Consider the following 10515-nt stretch of genomic DNA (forward strand, 5'->3'; position numbering starts at 1 on the left):
TCAATGACATTACTCTTGGCAGGTGTTGCTTCTCTGAGCAAGGATCTCTCCGGCAAAGTGGCTGTACGTGCTGCTATATATTTCCTCGCAACGACTTCAATTTCTGTGACAATTGGTAAGCAACATTTTCCTGTTCCCATCTTTGTATGCAGCTTTCTCACGTACTACGCTTTCTTTATTGAGACTTTAGGAAGGACTGGAGGGATACTGAGTGAGGTGTAGATAAGAGAATCCACACCTTTGAATGCTCAATGGGCACCTATGTGATCAAAACAAAAGTTAAGATGCATAGACATCTTTGGAAAAAGCATAGTGCAAAGTGGAAAAGAACCGATCGGTCCGACAGGAGGAAAATCCTTCTCCCGGGTCTGAATGTGAAAATGTTTTCATTGGTTGGTTTGCGGGGCACTGTCTGTCATTTGGAGATAGTTTGGTTTTAAACCACATGACAAATCCAGATTCTGTGCAAAGTTTGGATTATCATTTTTGCCATAATTGTGCAGCCATAGTAAATACTGTCTATAGGATATTACCTAATGTCAGGCCATAATAACAGTTAGCAGGGGTTGAAAAAGTACCAAAATATCCTACTCAAGTAGAAATACTGTTGCTTTACTAAAATTTTACTCAAATAGAAATAAAAGTTACTTTTACTCACTTATACATTACGCGCTACTTGAAACTAAAAGACGTTAATATGATGATCACCAAGCTATGAAGACAAAGAGTTTAGTAAAATATAATACTTCAGCCAAAACATACAGCACATTAGTAAAAGCCTGCAAAAATACACAAAAAGGAACAGTACACAAAGAGCTACTCAATTACAGTAATGAGAGTAAATGTAGTTTGTTACTTCCACTTGACAGTTAGATTAACTGCAGTGAGAAGTTATGCCGATGCCAGAGCCTGTGTGAGGGGGGATGAAATATTCATAAACATTGTTTTTCTTCCTCCATCCCTGTATGAATGACATTGAACTTGCCATCGCAGGTGTTGTATTGGTAGTGATCATCAAGCCTGGTGTATCTTACGAAGTCGGAGGGGACGAATCAGATGACAGCCAGGGCGGCATCTCCACAGTGGACGCCTTAATGGATCTGATAAGGTGTGATTTGGATTGATAAGACAGTGTATGTTTAAGAGTACCGACTGGAGCCCATGCTGATTTCCTGCTTTGTCCCACAGCAGCATTCACCATTTAGTTTGTCTTCTTACCCAGAATGCTATCCTAGATAGAATACCATTGTTCACTAACGACAAAAAGACAAAGACAAATTGCATACTGGCTTACATTTACTCATCATAAACATTGTATTGTGTGGTGTCTACGATATGATTGTCTTTCTCTTGGCCTACAGGAACATGATACCTGACAATCTAGTTGAGGCAACCTTCCTACAGGTTTGACAGTCTACATATAAGTAGTGCATCAATTTACACTGCCTCTCAATATGTATCAGTAACCAGATTTTTTGAGAATTTGTGCCCCGATGATTTTATCTCTTCAGTACAAGACGGAACGGAAGTACTTTGAGATTGCAGCTGATGAAAACGTTTCTGATATGGGAATTGGACCTGAGGTAAAAAAAACAAAAAAACAACACAAAACAAAACTATAAGCTCCAGCTTTCACTCATACAATTAAATTAGGTTCCTTGTGAAGAATTGGCTTCTCCCTTACCAAGGGATTCATTTTAATAGGCAACATTATTACAAAAACCATGTATCTAGAATATCAGCTACAAAAGAAAAAGTACTGAAAATCAAATGCTCCTTAATTAATAAAGGCATAAACAATTTATAAAAAGTCAGATTTGAGTTGAGCCGGGTTCTAGTAGTTAGAGGGAGGAACAAGCAAAAAAAAAAAAAAAATCATATGATTAATGCTACACTATTGAGATTCTGACCAGGATTCATAATTGTCACTACAGCACGATTATTAGTAGGTAAGTTTACAGTTTCAGGTTACATTTCTGGTCACCGAATTGTGCAAATGCACAATTCACATGATTTGTTTTTTCAGAACGTCACCTACGATATCCGAGTTGTGGGAGAGACTGTCTCAGGAATGAATATCGTGGGCCTGATCATCTTCTGTATCATATTTGGTGTGATCATTGGAGAGCTAGGAGAGGAAGGGAAAGCCCTTCTGGACCTGTTCATCTCTCTCAACAAAGCTACTAAGAGATTGGTTGACCTTGTTCTGGCGTAAGATGAAACCATGGACAATTTAACATGCGCTTTGTTTTGGAATAACCTTGCTCTAATAATCTTTTGGTACAATCAAAAATAACTTTCCAAAAATATCCTTCTAACGTTTATTTTCCAGCTACATGCCATTGGGAATATTATTCCTGATCGCTGGAAAGATCGTAGAGATTGGTGACTGGCATGTTATTGAAAAACTTGGGCTGTTTATGGTGACCGTTCTGATGGGGTAAATTCTTCATTTCCTTACTCAGTGTTCTTGATCTTAGTCTTATAAAGTCATAAAGTTAATTTTTTTCACACTATGCAGTATGATTGCAATTTCTAAAAGTAATGTAATCTAGAAATTTTGCCTTCAATTTTAGGCTATTCATTCATGCCACAATGGTCCTCCCAGGAATCTATTATTTTTTTCTAAAAACTAACCCATATCACTACATATGGGGAATGGCTCCTGCCTTGCTGACTGCTATTTTCGTCTCATCCAGGTAAATACCCTTGTTAATGCCACCTCAGTGCCATGCAATATAACTAGAATTTACGTTTATTGTGTGAGCTAACAAACCAAACAATCTCTCTTGAAGCTCTGCAACGCTGCCGTTGACTTTCCAGTGTTGTGAGAGGGTCAACAAGATAGACAGGAGAATCACCCGCTTCATGTTGCCAGTGGGTGTCACAATCAACATGGATGGAACGGCCCTTTATGAAGGCGTGGCAGCACTGTTCATCGCACAACTAAACGAGATCAGCCTTAGCATGGGCCAGTTACTTACCATTGGGTAAGATATACTTTGTTGTTGCACTTGTACTCCAAAGGGGCATTTCACAAAGCAGGATTAGAAAGTTAGCCAAATAACTGAAAAAAGAATTATGCTTTATCTTGGTGATACCGTTTTGAAAACAAAACCTGAATATTAGGTTTAACAGTATGATTCAGTCATGCATGTTGATGGTTGCTGATAATACAATTTCAGAAGATATTACACATAACGTTTTTAAAGTTATCTGGCTAACTTGCTAATGCTGCTTTGTGAAATACCCCTACAGTTGACATTCGTATCAGCTGATATGTTCAGGCAGTGACAGGTAATAAGTAAAAAGTTGGAAAACAGATTCACCATATCAGAAGGGAGTCACACTCAAAATATAATGTACTTATTTACTTAAAGGAACAGTTCACCCCAAAATCAATGTTCACTCTTTCTACTCACTCTCAAAATGACTCTCTGTGTGTTATGTGGAAATACAAACTTCACCAGTGTTTTATCTGACATGAGTGAATAGATAACAATTGATTAGATTTTTGGGTGAACTATTCCTTTAGGTGAAACTGACTTTATATGTCAGTGTTGCATAAAACGATAGTAGTAGTGACGTTGACTTTGTTTTGTTTTTCTCAAACCCATGTCTTCTGACAACAGAAAATGTACAGGGATATCCCATAATGCCAAAGCATATGATCAACTTCCAATCCTTCATCATTTCCTAAAATGTACAAATATATTTCAGTTGTCAAAAGTTATAAAGAATCAGGAAAGTGGTGAATGAGGACATTTTTGAAGAAAATCTCCCCAGGCTGGTAACTCTAAAGTTAGTGTTTTAAATCGTACAAACCTGTAGATGGCAGGAAATGTTTATTTAGGGTTAGAATGATATATCAGTTTGCCAACATATTGGGCCTATATTGGCCTTTTATTAAAAATTGTGTAATTGTCAGTGTCGTCCACTTCTGAAATGATGGATATGATGCAGTTTGATTGATTAGGCTACATATTTATTGAAAGAATTGATCCATACTACAGTGTTTTGTTTAGTTGATTTGACATTTTGATCCGATTCCACACAAGTACGTATGAATACATCATCATTACTATGATTATTATGATCAGTATTATTGGTCTAAATGCTGTTTCAGAGGCTTTTCAACCTGGCAAGAAGAAAATGTTGGGGAAAGCATTGAATAGTCATTTTTGGGGGGAATTTTTGCCATGAAAATGGTCAACGTAAAGATATTGAATATCGGCACAAACTATCATCTATCTTCAGCTTCAATCCAAAAATATTAGGATCAGTATCGGCCTTCAGAAACCCTTCCGAGATCCCTGCTGAACGACTTGACTGGATTTTACTCATTGTCAATCTGTGGTTGATTTCTAGAGTATCAGCAGCTGCTTCCAGCTTTGGATCATCGGGGATCCCGGCTGCAGGAGCGGTGAGCACCTTACTGGTGCTGACTTCAGTGGACTTGCCTGTGCGGGATGTGGGCCTTCTGATTGGCCTGGAGTGGATTTTGTAAGTTTCACCATCACTCGGAAATACCCTAATGGACAAAAATAATCTTGCATAAAGGTCTGAACTGCTCTTAGCACAATCACCCAAAGGCATAAATTGATTCATGTTGGGTGCTAGTGTCATTTTGGTATTGCTGCGAAGTTGCCGATATTGCTGTGATACGTTGCATCTGTCTAATCAGGTGAAAGAAAGTTTACAGTGAGATGAACATTGCACTGGATAAATCATCTGCACATTTTGAATGACAGGTATTATCTTAGGGTAAATGCTATTTTCTGGTTACCTACAACCAAGAGCTGCAGGTAAACATGTAGTCCATGTTAGTCGGACTGCTATGAAATAAAATGCTTGCCTATGAAATCAAATGGATGGGGTCCACTTGAGGGGTTTTTGGCAGATGAAAACACATTTTTCCTGCTGTGAAAATATATGGGTTCCTGGACCCCACTTTGAGAACCGCTGTTCTAGACAATGAAGGTCTTTGTTCTGACTGCGGTCTGCATCCTTTGCAGAGATCGTTGTTGCACCTGCGTCAACGTCCTTGGCGACTCCATCGGCGTGGCCATCGTGCAGAGTCTGTCCAAAAGGGAACTGGACAACATGGACATGGCACGGACATCGACGGAGGACACAGATGAAGAACGAGATAACGGCGCAGAGAATCTTCCCCAGCAGCTGTAATCTTTAAGCAGTGTCAAAGTACTCGTTTTTTCATTACATTAACAGAATTCATATTTCAGTTATTTTTTGGCAAGGCATGGTGTTCTATAAATGAAATAAAGAGAGCAACAAGTGAAACGTTTTCATCAGCTACTTTAAGTTGGCAGACTGATATTTTTAATACAATATATCCAAACACTAGTCTGAAGAAATGGAATTTGTAGGGTTGAAAAGTATCCCAAGTAAATGTATAGCCTGCCACCTTGTGGTCATTATTATGACTTACACTTGCTATTCCTGAACCCAACCTAAACTGTTCATGTCTGTTTATGTTAGAGTGGGGTGGGGGTGATAAGTCAGTATGTACATGTAACCATATTCCGACTTGAATATATTTTGTATTGTGAAAATGTAAATAAAGTTGTTAAACTGTTCATGTGTTCACGTCCCCATCGGCATATTCCAGTCCAGTCCTGTGCTCTCTCTTTGCATCTCTTCCAGGCTGTGTGTTTGGATTATCAGAAACTATTTTTATCTTTATGAAGACATTTCATTTTTGGAATTAACTGTTTGCTAGCACTTCCTCTTGCCAGGAGTCTTCTGACCTGTCTGAGGTGGTAGAGACATTAGACCCATTTGTTAGGGGGAAAAAATGTTGCTTTTGCCCGTTAAAACATTTTGCACCAAGAGTAACGTCAATCCCTGTATTAAGATTGAGTTTACTTAAATACACACACATTTTATGCTGTTACTAAGCCTAATTATTTGCCTGAAAGTGCAAAGTATAGCAAATGGCAACTGTTACGTCACTCAGCTTTCCGTATTGATGGTGATCTAAAAGTAGCTCAAAACTGATATAGCTGGTAATATTGTGGTGGCAAAATGGCCTAGTGGAATCAATGCAGTATATCAAATTAAAAAGTAAAATAAAAATAAATAGTAAATCAAAATAATACAAAATCAAAAATAGCACCTTGCTGTAAAACCATAATCCTTTGATTTCCAGGCAGAGTGTAACAAGTAATTATCAGTGTTTTAAAGTAACTGCCCCAATGCCAATGCTGTCACCTAGTCAGAGCAGCTGCTGCCACTCACAGGCTTGGCAGAACCTGCTGAGACAGCAGTCTGGCAAGCCTCAGGCGTCAGTGTATAGCCTGCCACCTTCACTTACCACTGATTACTGAGTATGCTGTGACACTGACAGTTTGCTTGGCCTTTAGACAATGCCTGTCACCTTAGTTGTATCTCAAGAGCAACGCGGCTCGTAATGTAATCACCACCGAGAGAAATATTGTGATATGAATTAAGTTTGATGTTCAGATCATATTTAACGAGTAATCCATGAGTTTTTGCGATGAACCTGCCAATGCCATGCGCTGACAGCACCTGCTGCCATTCACAGCCTTGCTGAGAGCTGCTGAGACAGCAGTCTTGCCCACAGTATTGCATCCCTGTATTGCTGCTATATTGCTGATTCTTGTTGAGAAGTGATCGTACTGTGAGGGTTTGATCATTTGCTCGGCCCCTTGACAGCCTCCGTCTTATTAGCGGTTGCATCATTTCTTCCAGCCATCCGTGGTTTTGACTTCTGGCTGAAATAGCAGACAGGCCATAGTAATGCGGCTTGCAACCTGGTGTCTAATACTTTCCCATACCTTATCACAAATACAATCCCACTGGTTCCCACTGGTAATGGAATTCCTGAAAAATTATGGAATTTTGAGACAGGTATTCCTGACAGGGAAAACCAAGTAATTTGATAAAATCTCAAGGGAAGCCAGGGAATTTTACAACTGGGTCATTTTACAGCATAGCAGAATGTATTTTACAACTTCATTACATTAGCTGGTGGTTTTCAGCCCAACTGTAGTGGAAACCAGGGTGTTCACCCATTTAGAAAAACATTAACAAACCTAATTATGTAAAGTCTTGGGAAAAGTCATGGCATTTTGCATCAGGACCATGGTAGGAACCTTGAATATGGTGGTTGTGTTCATATTATGTTAATATTAATAAGGAATAATCAGCATAATTACATTACAGTTTTGTACAAATGGCCCAGTGACTCATCTTTGAGTCTCGGGAAAATGCTATAAAACTCTATTATCATTATTATTATTATTATTGTTAGTAGTAGTAGTAGTAGTAGTTTATTCAGTTAATAGATTGATTATTTACTACTACTACTATTACTACTAATACTACTACTACTACCAATAATAATACTTCTACCACCACCATTACTATAAACAATCAGCTATAATAAAGTAAAGACTGGCTGGCTCCATTAAGGCCGGCTCAGCAGAATAGAAATACATGACACAGAAAAGAAACACAAGGCAACGTAGCAATATTATCATCAGTATTATCAATATACATTTACATTAAAAAATATAACAACACAAATGAGAGCAATATCAAGTTTTCAGCTGAGACTTATAAGAAGAATTACAGTTTGTTGCTTTAATTTAATCGCCCTACACTAAGGTTACCATTCAGTAGACACAAACTACTTGAAATAATTCCAACATGTTGAAGAGCTGCGGGGAAGTGTATTTTTTCCCACGTATACCCCTACTTTATCCACAATGGGGACAAAAAGTTCTGCAATCTGGACCTTCTCCCACACTCATGCCCATTATCAGTAATCCGCCAGGCCGATGAAGTGGTATAAAAGGAGAGAGGAGGGAGAGGACGGGCACACAGCAACCTGCAGAGGGTCAGAAGGTAGGTAACAGTTGGAGTTAGATATGGACTATAAAGGCTGCTCTTCGGGGCCTTAAGTCGTTCTTTTCCTTTTTTGAACGTTCAAAGCCTGACCAGAAATGGCTGAATTTACGGCAAATAACCTCTCACAAGACAACAGACAGGCTTGGGAAGGCTACTTTCCAAATGCCATCTCTAAAATCGTTCGCTTTCAAACTTCTTGAATTATATGAAGCAATTTCCCATTCTTATGTGTAATCTGTTTTTTCCAGTAGCTGTCATTGCTTTCCTAATGTAGGCTGTGTTTCTTCCATGTGTAGTTTTTAGTCTATGGTTGGACTGTATTAATGTATGGAAAACTGACTCTATATCTGCTTATCTGTTTGTGTTTATGTATTTTCCCTGCAGACGTCAGAAGGAAACGAAAATGAAGGTCTTTGCTTTTGCTCTCCTGCTCCTGGTGGCCGTCACCTATGGTGAATATTCAATTATTAAAGGAATATACCAAGATTTTGGGAGATTGGTGGTCAACTTACCCGTTAAGTGATGAGAACATATAGACACTAAAATCATCCATGTGTCCCCGGTAGATCATTGGCTTCGCCTGCTATCACTCAACATAGTGTATGCTAAAGTGTTAGTATGGCGCACCAACACCAATGCTCTACCAGGGACACATGGATGATTTTTAGGTCTGTGTTCTCATCACTTAATAACTAAGTTGACCAATGGGACAATCTACCAAAAACCGTGATGTATTAATTTAACTTTTAGAAACTTCCCGTTGGTTATTCCCTGATATTTGGTATCAGTGCCAAAAACATGTCTGCAATATACAATCTGCTTTACATGCCGTTCTTTTTCTTTCTTCCTTTATCTCGCTCCCTCTCTCACACACACTCTGTTTGTCTCTCGTCCTTAGGTGAGGCCCTGCAGTGCAACAACTGTGTCCGCGAGGCGCCCGATAGCGGAGATTGTGTAGAGACTGTGGAGACTTGTCCTCCAGAGATGGACGCCTGTGCCATGATTAACTACCCTGCCCCTTATGGTGAGTCCTGTCCAACTGCGCAACACACACACACACACACACACACACACACCATCTCATCCTAAAGGGTAGTGCAGGGCAGGGTTAGACCGATATATCAGTTTGCCAATACTGACTTTGATTAAAAATCAAATCTGGTCCACCTCTGATATGATGGATATGATGCAGTTTGACTGATTACATATTAATTGTAGAATTGATCAATATTACACTGGTTGTCTATGGGAAGACCTAAACCCGAATTGATTCTAATGAAACATTTTGATTGGATTCCACACAAGTATGCATGAATATTTATATTTTTATAGCCTTTTCCACCCTGCCAAGAATAAAATTCTGGGGGGAAACTCTGAATACTTGCACATTTTTGGATTTTTTTGGCACAAAAATATATTTATATTTAAAGATCTTGAATTAGTATTAGTCTATTATGGGCATTCTTGGCATCACAGGCAAAAAAAATAATCAACCAGGGGATGAAAGTTGAAGTGGGTCTGTCAATTCACGTGTTAGAGCCTTAAAACCCATGGACATTTCTTTTTTTCTGGTTTTTCCAAAGTCACAAATCATTCCTTATTACCCAGCTCAGGATGATTTGCTGAACATTACTGAAGATTTGGACAATTAGGAGCCTCATTTGAAGGATTCAAAAAGTGGCATTGATATATTTCTGGCCTTCTTTGCCAACCCAAATGTACAGAAGCTCCTCTACAGTTATAATGCTTCATTTGGCCCAAAATTTACCATTTGCTACTCATGAATGATAAAATTATGGCGATCGACAGTATGTGACAGACATTTTAACACAGAAGATGTTGAGAATCTTCCAAATCTTGTGAATCGTCTGGTCCCAACTTCAGTTCATTCTCCCTTTTGCAGGCATATTATTTCATAGGCAGGACGACTAGACTAGTACTATTTCAGTAGTGTTTTTCAGACTAGAATGCAGACGCACTCTGCCCTTTTCTCAGTGCCAAAATCATTTATTGGGGTCCCCACTAACAAAGTTGCCCATTCCTATTTTATCCCCATATGGGATGTCTTTGTTTAAACGCCTGGAGGAGTTTTTTTGGGCTGAGAAGCTGCCCTTCTATAGGTCATTGCACACACACACACACACACACACACACACACACACACGCAAGAATGAAATGCAGTTAACACTTTTGTGAACCTCGTAATCTGTCCTGCAGAAAACACCTTCCACAAGTCCTGCTTCAAGTTGATTGAGTGCCTGAAGCTGGGAGTTACTCAGGGTCTGAAGGTCAGCTGCTGCACCTGGGACGGCTGCAACAAATAAGACTTTGCCTCTACTACTTGTACTACAATATGGATGTGGCTAGAGCCCAGTCAAAAGCACAATAAAAAACTTAAAGCATGGATTTTTGTTTGTCCTTTTTTTTTTCCAAGCAAAACTACGTTTAGAATAGGAAAGCAAGAATATGTTTAGAATAAGAAAACAAGAACAAAGCAAAATTAACCGACTTCCTATCAGAGATGAAGAAACAAACTAGGGTTAGAGCAGTGTACCGGTGTCGTCCACCTCTGATATATAATTGATCAATTCTGGTTGTCTATGGGAAGCCCTTAACTTGAAT

At 39.0% G+C, this 10515-nt stretch overlaps 2 protein-coding genes across 2 annotated transcripts; both read left to right on the plus strand.

The window, feature by feature from the left end:
- Positions 1-965: 965 nt before the first annotated feature.
- LOC139913942 (excitatory amino acid transporter 3-like) lies at positions 966-5184 on the plus strand. Its single transcript, XM_071902109.2, has 9 exons — positions 966-1108; positions 1362-1404; positions 1512-1583; positions 2027-2211; positions 2333-2440; positions 2577-2699; positions 2796-2990; positions 4369-4503; positions 5016-5184. Exons 1-9 carry the CDS (start codon positions 966-968, stop codon positions 5182-5184), a joined length of 1173 nt encoding a protein of 390 aa, XP_071758210.2.
- A 3097-nt stretch (positions 5185-8281) lies between these two features.
- On the plus strand, positions 8282-10217 carry LOC144543014 (CD59B glycoprotein-like). Its single transcript, XM_078290987.1, has 3 exons — positions 8282-8345; positions 8792-8917; positions 10111-10217. Exons 1-3 carry the CDS (start codon positions 8297-8299, stop codon positions 10215-10217), a joined length of 282 nt encoding a protein of 93 aa, XP_078147113.1. The 5' UTR covers positions 8282-8296.
- The last annotated feature ends 298 nt before the right edge of the window (positions 10218-10515 follow it).

The sequence above is a fragment of the Centroberyx gerrardi genome, chromosome 21, assembly GCF_048128805.1.
Source record: "Centroberyx gerrardi isolate f3 chromosome 21, fCenGer3.hap1.cur.20231027, whole genome shotgun sequence".
Lineage (NCBI taxonomy): Eukaryota > Metazoa > Chordata > Actinopteri > Beryciformes > Berycidae > Centroberyx > Centroberyx gerrardi.

What these genes read in the sequence shown, in the direction of transcription:
- LOC139913942 (XM_071902109.2), top strand. Translation starts at nt 966, where the DNA reads ATGAATGACATTGAACTTGCCATCGCAGGTGTTGTATTGGTAGTGATC. An exon ending in ATATGGGAATTGGACCTGAG is followed by an intron (nt 1,584 to 2,026) that starts GTAAAAAAAACA and finishes TTGTTTTTTCAG; the next exon opens with AACGTCACCTACGATATCCG. An exon ending in ATTGGCCTGGAGTGGATTTT is followed by an intron (nt 4,504 to 5,015) that starts GTAAGTTTCACC and finishes CATCCTTTGCAG; the next exon opens with AGATCGTTGTTGCACCTGCG.
- LOC144543014 (XM_078290987.1), top strand. Translation starts at nt 8,297, where the DNA reads ATGAAGGTCTTTGCTTTTGCTCTCCTGCTCCTGGTGGCCGTCACCTAT. An exon ending in CCTGGTGGCCGTCACCTATG is followed by an intron (nt 8,346 to 8,791) that starts GTGAATATTCAA and finishes TCTCGTCCTTAG; the next exon opens with GTGAGGCCCTGCAGTGCAAC. An exon ending in TAACTACCCTGCCCCTTATG is followed by an intron (nt 8,918 to 10,110) that starts GTGAGTCCTGTC and finishes TCTGTCCTGCAG; the next exon opens with AAAACACCTTCCACAAGTCC.